This window comes from Sphaerodactylus townsendi, linkage group LG06 (genome assembly GCF_021028975.2).
Source record: "Sphaerodactylus townsendi isolate TG3544 linkage group LG06, MPM_Stown_v2.3, whole genome shotgun sequence".
Taxonomy (NCBI): domain Eukaryota; kingdom Metazoa; phylum Chordata; class Lepidosauria; order Squamata; family Sphaerodactylidae; genus Sphaerodactylus; species Sphaerodactylus townsendi.
Genome location: NC_059430.1, coordinates 40,590,177 through 40,604,164, shown reverse-complemented (window position 1 = coordinate 40,604,164; position 13,988 = coordinate 40,590,177). Strand labels below are relative to the sequence as shown.

The 13,988-nt window shown below is 40.9% G+C and overlaps 1 protein-coding gene across 6 annotated transcripts in view; it reads right to left on the bottom strand.

Annotated features, from left to right (window-relative positions):
• Nucleotides 1-13,988, bottom strand: part of TNRC6B (trinucleotide repeat containing adaptor 6B) — a 154,138-nt gene that overhangs the window by 29,422 nt on the left and 110,728 nt on the right. For 4 of the 6 annotated variants that reach the window (XM_048501035.1, XM_048501031.1, XM_048501032.1 and 1 more), the window contains 11 exons: nt 13,706-13,780; nt 12,636-12,660; nt 11,467-11,615; nt 9,298-9,468; nt 8,162-8,287; nt 5,946-6,077; nt 5,343-5,465; nt 4,974-5,148; nt 3,083-3,220; nt 2,381-2,557; nt 642-788 (listed from right to left, as the gene is read on the bottom strand). In XM_048501035.1, coding sequence (XP_048356992.1) covers nt 642-788; nt 2,381-2,557; nt 3,083-3,220; nt 4,974-5,148; nt 5,343-5,465; nt 5,946-6,077; nt 8,162-8,287; nt 9,298-9,468; nt 11,467-11,615; nt 12,636-12,660; nt 13,706-13,780 — 1,438 coding nt within the window. The remainder of the gene's footprint in view (nt 1-641; nt 789-2,380; nt 2,558-3,082; nt 3,221-4,973; nt 5,149-5,342; nt 5,466-5,945; nt 6,078-8,161; nt 8,288-9,297; nt 9,469-11,466; nt 11,616-12,635; nt 12,661-13,705; nt 13,781-13,988) is intronic. The other 2 variants (XM_048501033.1, XM_048501036.1) reach the window with 1 other exon arrangement.

The window sequence follows — 13,988 nt, the reverse complement described above, 5'->3', positions numbered from 1 at the left end:
GTGTGTGTGGGGGTGATTTTCCACCCCGCTCCCACAGGATGAACTTTGTGCGCGAGTGCCCACAGAGAGGGCTCTGAGTGCCACCTCTGGCACCCATGCCATAGGTTCGCCACCACTGTCATAGATTGACTTCTCCTCCATAAATCTGTCCAAGCCCCTTTTAAAGTTATCCAGGTTAGTGGCCATCACCACCTCCTGTGGCAGCATATTCCAAACACCAATCACGTGTTGCATTCACTAGTCACATATGATAGCATTGCAGCAATATAGACTGGAAGGGCAGCAAACCAGAACATATCTATTTGTTCATCTCTCCACTGTTCATCTGTCCATCTCTCACCTGTGCAATACTGCTGTATTGAAGGATCAAGAACCACAGTTTTCAGTAACACAGTTAACACCCAACTATTTATCATCAAAAGTCCCATTCTATTAAATCCACCTGTACAAAGCCCCTAAAAATCCCATTCAATCATAGATGCTCAATATTACAACAATCAAAAGCAGCAGCCCTGATTCAAAATGTTCCTTGGTGCCATTCAGAGCTCCCCCACTCCAAGTCATTGTTAAGAGTTAACGGTTCTGTTGCTAGTTGTAGTAAGACAAAGTTTTTTTTTTCAGAAATGTATATTGTAAATAACCTGTGGTGTTGTCCCGCAGAAGTTGGTGATCAGTATCTACAATGGGGGATGTGGCTGTACCCCCCAGCACACTTCCTGGGGTCACATAGGGGTCAGATTCAGGGTCAATGTTTGGAATACCTTTCCATGGCACCCCTGGCTGAAACTCTGAAACAGAACAGTGACTATTAGATGGTATTTCAAACACAATTTTCCAGAATGTATTTTATTACTGAACATACTCTCTTGGCTATGGTATGCTCTGGGGTATAATAATCTCTGGACTTTATACAGTGCTTTTAAAAAAGCATTTCTAGCTTTAGGTTTTCAGAGAGAAGGGTCATGGAATGAAAGTATGTAGATGGTGAACGAATACAAGTCACATATGATAGCACTGAACCTCATTCTCATCCAAACAGATTCCCTCCCCACACCTTTACAACCAAGCATTAACAAATCATTACATTATTGAGGGGTGTGCGTGCACAATTATGCACAAGGAAAATGTCTTTTGGAATGCTACATTTATTTTAAGCACAACTACCTACTATCTTAGCACAAGGTAAACCCAGTCTTGAGTGCATTCCCTTGAAATTATTAAATCGTTTATGCCATGAAACTAACAGGAGTCTATTTCAGAACATGCAAAATTCTTTACGGGCAGTATTCGAAGGCTGTATTATTAATTTTTCACTACAATTAGTTCTGTTTTTTGTCTTACATTTTGACATGGTGGCAATTCTGATGAGTTTACAGAAGTTCCAGAAGTTGGGTGATATTTTGAACATTGCTTAGGAGGGCACTGAGAGGAAACAAGATCAACCAGAAGGCTGATAATGAGGACCAAGTCCTGATTCTATTTGGTGACGCTTATGCCTCTTTAAGACTGCAAATCCTTGGGCAATGAAGCTTGCACAGAGCTGCTCCACTCTCTTCAACAAAACAGGAAGGGGTGCATGCATGCGTGTAGATCTGGGTCTCTTGCATGTAGGCAAGCAGTTAAATTCCTAACAATAATATATACTTTTGGCAGCTGTACCTAGTGACACCAGGGGCAATTCCACAAAATTAATTGCACTGATAAAACGAGTTCATCATAGTAGGATATACTAATTACCTCATTCACTGATTAATAGACTACTTTGTGCAGCTGCATACTATTTGGCATACTCTGAATTCTGCACAGCTCAATATAAAATGTTACTGGAACTGAGAAGAAAACCTCACTAGGAAATTTAGGCAATAGGGTATATTCTTAACTAGGGCTGTATGAGTGAAGAAAGATAATGAAATATGACATCTTCTTGAGAATTGTGCCAAGAAACCCACAAGATTCAAGTTGCTAACTCTTATGGTAATGAAAGTATGTGGAAAGGGCAAGTGCCTGGTGAAATCTCAAAAGTCACACTGTTTTAGCTAGGGAACCATGTTGGTCTACAATAGTATCTGATGAGGTGAGCTTTGCCTCTTGAAAGCTTATACCCTGGAAATTTTGTTGGTCTACTGGATTCAAAACTCAGAAGTCAGACAGATTGCTGAGACAGATCCAGGAATTCAGTGCTCTATACCGCTTCTTGCCTCTCCCAATAAATCATCCACTATAATTTATATAGCTCACACAATTTAACTTTTCTTGGAGCATTACTGTTATTTTTTAAAAACTTCAAAGTAGATACAGCCTGGCTTATAACTTTGTAACTGCAGTAAAGATACACTCCCAGATACAAGATGGATAGACACAAGCAGCACAGTGAAATTACCTGGAGGCCAACTGGCATTGTTGGATTTATTTCCAATCTTACTTGTTGGTGGAGATTTGGCAGGTAACCAGCTTTCACTACCATGACCTGTGTGGCTGCCCAGCGGATCACCAGGGATTATATCAAATTGGTTGTAGGGTGATCCCCCTCGAGCTTTTCCAGGGGGCACAATCGTGCCTGGAAAACATTTTGACACAGGAAAATCAGGGCAGATGCTGACAACAATCTCACACTGTTTGAAATGCACAAATGTTCCAAGTCAACTAAATCCATGAGAAGCCATCTCTTTATGTTTCAAAGAAAAGCCTGGATATTAACAGAACTGATTGGTGGGCCCTTATGGAGATCATGCCCCCCCCCCCCCCCCCCGAATCTCAAATTTAAAATAATGAAGCAAGAAACAGAAATTGTTAAAAAAGAGTTGGTAAACGGACTGAAACATTTTGCCCATATGAGGGAAAAAGTTTTTGGGAAAAAAACCTTTCCAAGCATGGGGTAGAAGTAAAAATATATACTAAAGACAGAGAAGGGTAAGAAGAATCACAGCTTGACCTATAACAGAAAAACCCACATCAACTCCTGCAGACAGCAATATTTGTGGTGACAAAACAACTGAGGTTGCATTTTCTAGCAAATGTTTTATTACAGGTGTAAAGCAGCATTCTGTTTTTCCATTTATGACAACATAATCTGGAAACTCACCATTTTTGTGCATATTGGCATCTTGGGAAGCTACAGAGGGCAACCCATCCATCATAGAAGTCCACTGCTTAAAGCGAGATTCTGTTCCAGTTTCTTTCCCTCCCACCATGCCATAATCCACACCACTGGAGCCAAAACCTGTAAAAATACCACAGATATATTGTTCAAGTGTGTATCTGTAATTACCGTAATGAATCCAATGTAAAGAGGATAGTAAATAACCTTTGTAAGTAATTCTATTATCTCTGCCCTACACCGTGTCAATGCAGCAGTCTGTCAATACATGATACCTAGGACTCATTAACTATAAAATAACCTAGATTCAGAACATAAGTCCAAAATAGTATTTACTGTTTATTTCATATCGATCACAATTTTCCTCCATGCAACTCAGAAAATACGTAAGATTTCCAGCAGGACTCCCAATAAAGCACTGATCAGATCTATTAGCTATTTAGCAATATTACTACAAAATATGCCTTGGGACCAGTATAGCTTACTTGCACATCCCAAACCCTGGGACCAGTATACTACAGTGTCTAGAACCACATAAAAACAATAGTTTAAAAACAACTTTCCCCAGAGGAGAGGGAGAGGAGAAAGGGGCCCATGGTCTGGTCATGGCCCACCCACCCTGGAGTGAGGGAGGAGGGAAGGGAATGAGAGGAGGGGGGAGGAAGTGGTAGGGGGGAACACTGCTATTCAACTTGCCTCAGCATTTCTAAGAATTACATTTCTCTTCAAAACACTCACTAGATAGCCTTCGTTTCACCAGATGAATACAAGCATCTAATTTTCAACAGCTTAAATAATTAAGCATCTTAACAGCCCCCAAAATCTCAGACACGGTGGTAAATGCCACTTCAATCTTGTGCACTTAGGATTTGGTCCTCTTCATGGTTCCATCACTCACATGGAAGATTCCAATAAATGTGGAATTTGGAGGTGGGAAATATTTCCCATCTCCAGGTGGGCACACCTGGAAGAATAGGAGATGACTGCACACTTCACATATCCCCATTTAGCCCTTCCTTTAATATCAATTCATGTTACTCAGGTAATTTTCATTAGGAAAACTTGTATGGTTCTTAAGCAGTTCCCCATTCAGGCACTGCTTAGGGAAAGGTACATTTAAATTCAATCACAGAACTGTGCCATCTGACCATTTTTGGACCAGAGGTCAAAGTCTCTTTCCCACTCAGTTTCATGATCTTGCTCCAACTTTGTATAGGATATCTGTGTTGATAAGGTAACTATATTTCTCTGCGTGTTTCTCCATTTATCAATACTGCAAGGAAAGCTCACAGAATTAGTATTCAGGGAGACGAGAGATAGCACCACACGAGTTACTGGCCAGAAAAATCAAGCCTTGATACCTCTAGCCTGATGGCTTGATGTTTGTTACGTTCTCTGTATTTCACAGAGCTTAATTATGTCAGCTCTACAATGTGAAGAATCACATGTCCCAAACATTAACATAAGCACCAGGGGCTAATAATGTAATGTTTAAGAACTGCACTCAGGTTCTAGCAATTAACTCAAGTTTAATTAACTGCTTCCCAATCATGCTGTCAAAATCATATTAATCACAGTGACCGTGCAGTCCCAGGCTCCTTGAGAGGCTGGTTTATGATCCTGTACAAGTAAACTACTTATGAAATGCTATCTGACATCAAGGCCATGAGTCTTAAAATAAAGTTAGTGAGTCAGCATAACATGGAGTAACATGTAGAGAAGAAACCAAAGCTAGTCTTCAATTCCATAAGGCAGTCGTAGCAGTACAACTGATAACAAACCACAAATCTAATGTCTGATTTTTGGGTGCACTTGAGAATTAACCGATTCTGGGCACACAACAAAAAAGTAGGATACAGTTCTTTCCAATGCTTACCTGAACTATATCCAGGAATCTGTCCTTTGGCCTGTAAATCTGAGAGACCCACACTCAGACTACTAGGTACTATGCTGTCTAAATGCGGCTTCGGCCCAACTGGGTGGGATGGAGAATGTTTCATACCAGGCTGCCGCTGCTGCTGCTGCTGAAGGGCACTCACCATACGTGCAAGCTGCAGCCGAGGAAACAGACAGACCATAATAAGCTTTAAAAATTAAAGAGGCAATTATGAGAACAAACAAGCGATTACATTTCAAACAGCATATTGTTTATTTAGAGGGAGCAATAGGGCCTGTGTAGCACCTTTCTGCTACACTGCTAAACCTCTTTATGCACACTGACTACATGAATCAGGCAATGCTGTACCTGTTGCTCTTGCTGCTGTCGCACAGCTTGAGAAATCTTTCTCTGGTTCTGTATCAACTGTTGTTGTTGTTGTTGCTGCTGCTGCTGCTGTTGCTGCTGCTGCTGGAGGAGAAGCTGACAAGCCTGTAAGGCAAGTGAAGGGGAAAAATTGACTTGTTTCAGCCACAACTCTGTGTGCCGGCAAATACTTAAGTATGGGCTGGACCAGAGGTCTGCAACCTGCGGCTTTCCAGATGCTCATGGACTACAATTCCCATCAGCCCCTGCCAGCATGGCCAATTGGCCGTGCTGGCAAGGGCTGATGGGAATTGTAGTCCATGAACATCTGGAGAGCCGCAGGTTGCAGACCTCTGGGCTGGACCCTACAAAGGATCAATACAACTTTCTGTCCATCAGTCTCCCCACAGTCCAGAAAGCCTCTCTTCCAACTAACCACGAAAAGCAATATTACAGGGGAATTTTGGGCTACAACAGTGGGGAGGGATAGGAGGAAGCTGAGTTCTGTAGCATACAATACATACAACACAGGGAATAATCTCAAGTATATCAGGACTAAAAAAACCACACTCAGGAATATTTGGAAAAAAAATTACATCTACTTACAAGCTGAAACTGAGGAATCTGTGGAAGTTGGCTCAGCACAGCAATCTGTTGGGGAGAAAGCTGGGGTCCCATATTGAAAATACCTGGGTTCAGACCACTGTTAGGAAATTGCTTGAGCATTGAGGCAGACACCTGTAAAAAAGACAACATGTTTCAACAAGAACTGACAGAATTACCAAGACATTTAGAGAGAAGTCTCAAATCTCTACCCCCAATTCAAGTGTGTGTGTGTTGTGGGTGGTGGGTGGGTGGTGTTCCTATCACAGAAAAGGACAACACACTGTAAAATGGAATGGCCCTGTTTCAGAGTAACACCCTCGTCCACTAATGCCAAACAAAAAGACATACCATGTGTTAAGTCAACTTTCCACATACAAATATAAAAATAGATTTAAAATATTTGTAAACTGAACACAACAAAAATTACATGGACAGAGGTGTACATAACGACTGGAAACTGCAGGTATGCATAATCATGAGGAAATGTTACTCAAACGTATGTGCATTATTTATTTTAAATAAAGATACCCCAGAACTAATTGAGCAGGGAACACAGCACAGGACTTTGTCTCACAGCTCTCTGTCATGTGGATTTACAGTGAGCAGCGTCGCACTTTATGTCTCAGTGTAGAGCCCTAACAGCGATGCCATCCCTGGAGAGTTAGCCCAATGGGGCAGCTGTGTAGTGACAGGTAAGCAAGGGTGGGAACCCAAATCTGCTCCCCTATTCCTCTTGCACGAGACTGGGCACCGACACAGTGATGTCACTTCCCACACTTATCCCCAGCATTGCATTAATGAAGAGGCGGCATGAGCCATGGCCTCTTGGTACTATGACCCCTCTCAATCAATGGGAGAAGATCCCAGGAAAGCCTTCGACAATACACTGATCCCAGGAAAGTAGGGATATTTTGAGCCCCCCACTGGGCTGATACCGCATTCCTTTGCCGAACTCCCCCGTCCCCAGGAAGAGGACAGAGCTCAGTGGCGGTTTTTTTTTTGGGGGGGGGGAGGCGTGGGGAGTGGCAGCTGCCCATTCTACTCAGCAGAGCAACTTTCCAGGAGACTTTTGTTTTGCAGCTTTCCCTTGCAGGATCAGAGCCTTGTGCAGGTGCTGTGGGGGATGGACCATTGGCTGTCTCCACTGGTGAGAAGACACCTGTGACTGGGCTCACTCTCCTGGTCATCCCCCCTTGCCCCTTTCCTGGTGACTGCAGCTTTTTCACCAAACGGGTTGTGAACCTCCTTGGGATTACTGTCACTGGGAGACTGCTGGGGCCCTTGCCAATTCTGCACAGCCGGGTCCCTGCTCCTGCTGGTTCATAATTGGTTCTATCTGGCCTGTCCATTATAACCCTACCTTTACACCTTGTGACCTGTACATGAGGACACTGATGTGGTTGCAGCCTTGGAGACCCTGCTTCTCAGTCTTTCTGCCTGCCTCTCAATCTCTATTGGAACCCCTTAGGGAACAACTAGTTACTAGCTGCTCCATGATTAATGGTGTCCAGTTGATGTGGTGACAGTCCTATGATTGCACTGTTGGAGATGATTTCCAGAACTATATTTCCATTGTTTGTTGCAGTGCTCCTGGTTGGCAAGTAGTTTTGGCAAATATTACATCAAATTATGCATTGTGTGAGAGGGAAACCCTTTTCCCCCCTGCTGTGGCTGTTCAGGAAATTTATGTATAACCTCACTCCTTTATGTTATCTAAAGGGGAGGCAGAGAGAAGGAGACTGCAGCACAAGGAAGAAGAAAAATCCATCTGCTGACTTCTCTCATTTTATTGACTGATTGAAGGCAGAAGCCCGGGAATTCCAATAAGACATGCCTCTTGCTTAATCGATTTTTTTCTCTCTGCTTCTTTTTCTCTGTGCCATGTGAAGAAAAGAATGAACTGCCATCCTAAAGCAGAACCCAGACAGCACCTCAACCTGGCACTGAGCATGCAGGTCAAAAACACAATGGAGTCTTTCTGACTCACAGAGTGAAAAGAATAGAAACAGAATTCTCTCACAGACAGAACTCTGTACTACTCTCTTACAGATTATTATCAGCCCTGCTTCCCATCAACCAGATTCTTTTACACCTTTAGAATGAGCAAGGAATGCGGCCATTATTATCCTGTTTGTTACCATTTCTACTGCCAGTGCATTACTGTCTGCCAGCAAAGACTACAATGGATCATCTATAGTTAAGCTTTCATTACTTACCTGGGGAGAAAGAAATTGGGGAGGCACTTGTGCCCGAATATTGGGGGAAGGATTTAGTGGCTGCACTGGTGGGTGCATTCCTCTCGATTGTGCTGTGCTGTTTCCAAACAGACCTTGATTGCCCCCCTATAAAATTCAACCAAATGATGAGCACAATCAACACATAGCTTCAGATCATATTACAACAGTAATGTTCCAGTGGAGTCCAACTATGCCTATAATAGTCAGGATATAATAATTATTGTTTCCTTTGCTTGGCATCCTTTCCATCATAACTCTTCTTATAGCTTTGTTTTCACAATATTTAAACATTTAAAGATTAGAGAAAAACATCCAGAGTTAAGCTTAAGAACATTTTCACATTTGGCCATCATGTCAATTTGTATCTAAAATGTTTTCTGCTGTAAATGACAGGATTTCTTATTAAACTTAGCAACAGAAACATTCAGGAATACACAAATTCAAACTTTTCTATTACTATTAGCTATGCATTATTTTTCCAACAGAAATGATTCAAAAGCATTTAAAAGCTTATACACTGCATTGCTAAGATTTCCTTACACAGTATACTGCTCTGCTTATTACTGACTGCAATGCTGTTTTACAAAAATGTCCTACCCCACACATTTATTTTACACATTAATCTTCTAAGATTTCTTTTTCGTACACGGACACGGCTTGTGCCAGAGAGTTCCAAACTCAAATTAATATTGTTAATCTTCTGTTTTTACTTTCTCCAAACTATTCTAGGGAAAAAATCTTTACAAAGAACTCATTTAAATGCATGAAATCTAAAAGACGTTTTCCTTTGAAAATCTGGTGTAAGAGTTCAGTTCCAAATTTACAGCAACGTGGAAAGTAAGACTTTTTTTGCAGGATATTCCAATATTTACAAATCCACAGCGACTGCTACAAAGTGTTAGTAAGAGGTCTAAGTAACAGACACAAGCAACAAATTGAATGACTATGAAGAAAAGGAAAAACCGATAGACTCCTGAATAAAACCCTGTTTAATTAAAATTAAACCGTTTAATTAAAAACCCTGTTTAACTAAAAAATGGTGACAAACGAGCTGACCAAGATTTAAGTATAGGGTTCAGCCAAGAAGTATGATATCCAAGAAGTGACCTCCTTACTTGTCTAGCAGCGAAGTTTTGGGGGTTGAGCCCTGAGCCGATTGCCCCAAGGCAGACGTTGGGTAGTGTGGAACCAGAGGGAGATAGCTTGTAGTTGGGAGAAGGGGAGAAGGGAGAGCAGGGAGCCTCATCCCCAAGGCACCCATCTTGATTGGAGAAAGGCAAAGTCAGCTGAAGCAGCAGTTAGCCAATCAGCAGGAGTTGGTTAGTGAAGCAACAGAATGCAAAGAGAGAAAGAGTATGAGTGACGAAGTATACGCAAAATTAGTATGTACTTTTAACAGTAAAAGGATGAATCTGACACACTACACTACTTATGTCTGGGTATCTGGTATTGAAGAAGACCCAAAGCAGCCAACATTCATAAAAAAAATCCCTGTCCCATTACTAACTCAATTAAGGAAGCAAACATATTCATCACTGAAAGATATGAGAAAATTTTCTTAGGAATAGTCTGTACAGGAGACTTATCTTTGTATGGTACCTATAAAGCTAATCCTCTGTGTAAACACCAGTTCATAACTGACCCATGGGGTGACATCACATCACAACGGTTTACTAGGCAGACTATGTTTATAGGGTGGTTTGCCATTGCCTTCCCCAGTCCTCTGCACTTTATCCTAAGGAAGGTGGGTACTCATTTTACCAACCTAAGAAGGATGGAAGGCTGAGTCAACCTTGTGGTGACTATCTGAAACTGACTTCTGTTGGAATTGAACTCAGGTTGTGAACAGAGCTTGGACTGTACTGCTCTGTGCCATGGGGCTCCTACATAATATCTTTAGGTGTGGTAACTAGATCATATTGAGCCAAGAAAAATACCCTTCTTCTAAGCACTTCTACTGATTGCTAATGGTACCTGCTCTTCTTCACAATTTTAAGAGTTTGGCTTTGACCTTCCATATATAACATTATGCAAGCAGGTGTGTACACCTCTGATCTAAGGCAAGAGAACTGATATCCTTCAATATTTTGTCACTTAAAGGGTCTTTGGAAACAACAAAAAGAATCTCACCAGTCCAACTCTGGTCATTTTTTTAGTATTACTAACATCCACATCAACCTCACAGACGAAGCTATAGAGCTAATTTGGAACATCTAAAAGTCCTGATAATATGGTCAGGTGCTGACAAGGCTTGCCCTGACAGAGTTTCTTCCTTTCCATTCAAAAGACAGAAAAAGGAAAAGCAGACCTCTTGGCAAGTCCAGAAACAAGGAATCAGTTCTAAGGACACTCTATACCCGTGGTGGCGAGCCTTTGGCACTCCAGATGTTATGAACTACAATTCCCATTGGCCCCTGCCAGCATTGGCCAATTGGCCATGCTGGCAGGGGTTGATGGGAATTGTAGTCCATAACATCTGGAGTGCCAAAGGTTCGCCATCTTGACACTGACAATAACCAGTCTGAGTGACAGGAGATGCTCTGCTGCTCAGGTAAGAATCAAGAAAAAATTAAGACCATTGAAGGCTGCTTTAGAGATCAGAATTTATTTCACAGAAATGCTTTCTTTCCACTTAAGAAAAGCTTAGATATATGAAACTGCACTTATTTATTTATTTATTTATTATTTGGACTTTTATACCGCCCCATCCCCAAGGGGCTCTTTGAACCCTAACGCAAGAGACTTCATTAATCAACACTCAAACAGGACTGAAGGAACATTTTGATGAGTATTCTGTTACAGCCCCTACTGCAATGATTTTTGTTTGGGTTCTCTAAAAAATAACTTATGCTGAAAAACTTAGTGACGATCAACAGGGCTCTAAAATGGTCTCTGTCCTCCAAGACAGCAGCTATTGCTAACAATCATGGAATCAACCAAGTAGCAGAGAGACTCCAAAGATAACTGGGTTATAAAGTACTCCCAGAAGTTGTTAGCTGTGTACCTGATGCATAATACTTTGAATTTAACTACAGATTTATTATGTTTCCCTATTTGCATGAGAGAACTTCTGGCAAAAGACAAATTGTTGAGATTACAGAACCATCAATACCTAGCCAAAGGGACAGAACTTCCTTTGCTCATATTTATTTATCTAAACTGGGAGCTGGTTGATTTTAATGTACAAAAGAATTCTTGACTTCCAGCTTTCTGTACTACAATACTTTATGAAATGCAAATAAATAGTTCCTGCACTGGATTCTAACCAAGGAAATTGGTCCCACCTTTTCAAAGTAAGGCCCACTATCTGGGGTTCCCAAGTCTTTGGAATTAGGAGGACGAAAACCAGACCGGCCCTTTCTCATTATGTCATTAAAATCCCCGAGATTCATGCCCCGTTTGTCCACATCAAACTTCTTATCCTGGAGGCCACCTGAATGGAAAAAAGGAGAAATTGTGTTCATGCCAATAATTATATGTTTGTGGTAACAGTCAGAAAATTACAAAAACTAAATATTGTTCATTTATAACCATGTACGCAATAGTACATATTCCCAACACCCTGAGATTTCAGACAGCATGTCTTCATACAATGTATGTTTCTCCTCCAAGTTATTATTTCACTAAGATTTAACTATACTCACTAAACAGGAGATTTACCTGACAATTGCAACTTCTGATGTAAAACTACTAAATTCTCATGCATGCACACAAAAAATGTTCTAAAGAGCCTCTTCAGTGTAACATTAATAACCAAAACAGCCTCTTTGAACTAGGTTCTAGATCTTCAAGTTATCACATGGGAACATTATACTGACAGTCTGTTAATCAGTATGCATACTCAGGGCCAAACTATACATTACACAGAGGAAGGGGCGTTAACAGCTTCCCCCAACCCTGCACAGTTTCCCATTAGAACACACACACTGCAAACTATTGTTAGTTATTGCAGGAAAACGAGACAGACACCTTCTCTGTGTGCATCTTCTCTCCTTAGTGTCGCTAACAGCAGCTTAGAGTGTGTGTGTGGGGGGGAGGATGCATGTGTGGCAGCAGTTTTAATTGGGGAACAGCAGAGGGGAGAAAAGTTCTTTGCTTTCCTTGGTGCTACATCTCCCCTCACTCTTGATTTTTAAGGTTCCAATAGATACTGAAGGATGTGATTATTGATTTTCAACATAATGTGCACTTTGGCTCTCCATCACCAGTCTGTCCTCAACATCTCAACTCAAAATGTCCTATTTTTCCTCCTCTCAGGATAGTTTATGTGGATGGAGTTATCCTTGTCCCCACCCACAAAACCAATCTCTGAAGTAGGCTTGGCTGAAAGAGGTTGATTGGGTCAAGGTCATTGCAGTGTATTTTGTGGCCCATGTGAGGTTTCAAACTCAGGCATTCTTCTAACACGCTAACCCTTACACGACACTGGCTTCCAAAAGTCTGAAATACATACCTACAGGTAAGTCCTCAGGTTGATTCTGAAAGGGAAAACGGACACTAATGCTTAACAAGCTAGTAGTATGGGACAATTCTACAAGAAAACATTGCTCAGCATAAATTCTGAAACAGGAAAATGTGCTTTTTGTGAAAACAGAGAATCAATTAGATCTAGCTGATCTACAAAAGAGCTGAACTACAGATACAACCAGAAATACAAGAATCCATGGGGGAAGGGAGAGAACATTGAACAGCTGCTCAGGGAAATTAACCTCTATACTTATGTGATGGTCAAGGGATTATATTCTCAGAAGAGCAGCCAGAATGTTACCCCATCCTCACGATGCAGCAGTTATCTATTCTTAAATGTGCTGCCAAGTAATTCTTCTGTTGGTAATTTGGAACACTATGTTCCTATAACATTGGAAAGGTACAACTCTGGAAAATTAAGAGTTTGGGATCAAATCTACACACTACTTATTTTCAAACTGATCCTCAGGTATTACCATAATGATGATTACAACACTATTATAACTCCATTTCCCCATCTAAAATATGGATACAAATATCTTCTGCATGTCAATGTACTCCTCCTCAAACATGCAAGTTGCCCAGACCCAGTCTATGTGCCAAGTAGAGTCAACTTCATTTGCATAAAGCACAGTTGCTCCAAAAACAATGCCATCTTAGTTCCTTTATTATGGTTTTAAAAAGAAAAAAAGTCTTCATACATAATGCTCTCCAGGTCAAAGCTGAGCATATATTATAGGATCATACAATGTTTTAATTTGGATTGCAAATACGGACAGAAAAAAGCAAATCCTAATTTTGCACTTTTCCGCATATTAATAATTCAAACATGAAGCAGATCTACAGAAATTTTTTTAGCCAATGCCAGCCACCTGTCCCACATTTGTGGTTTGAAAGGTTAGTCCACATTTCCTGTTTGGAAACTTTCCCTGTTGGCTCTCTATAGAAAATTCACACTTACTGAAATCAACCAAGCAAGCAGCTGTTTGGAAGCCTGCTTAAGATCAGAAAATAGTGTTTAGAAACAACTGAATTATGACATTTTATAAGTCTTACCAGCAATCCCATATTTGAAATCTGATCCGATAAAGTATTCATCCATGAATCACTACTGCCTCCTTTTAATGAACACTAAAACCAAAGTGACAATTAATCAGTTTTTCACTGTATCCTTGTGGCATCATCTCAACAAAAATAAGCCAGTGCAGCATAATAATTAAAAATAAGATAGTTGTACTTATCTTTATGTTTCAACAGTTATTAGAGACTTATGTTTGTTTTGCCTATTCCTCATACTCTCTTTCAACCTATAGTGTAGGATTAAAGGAACATTTGCCGT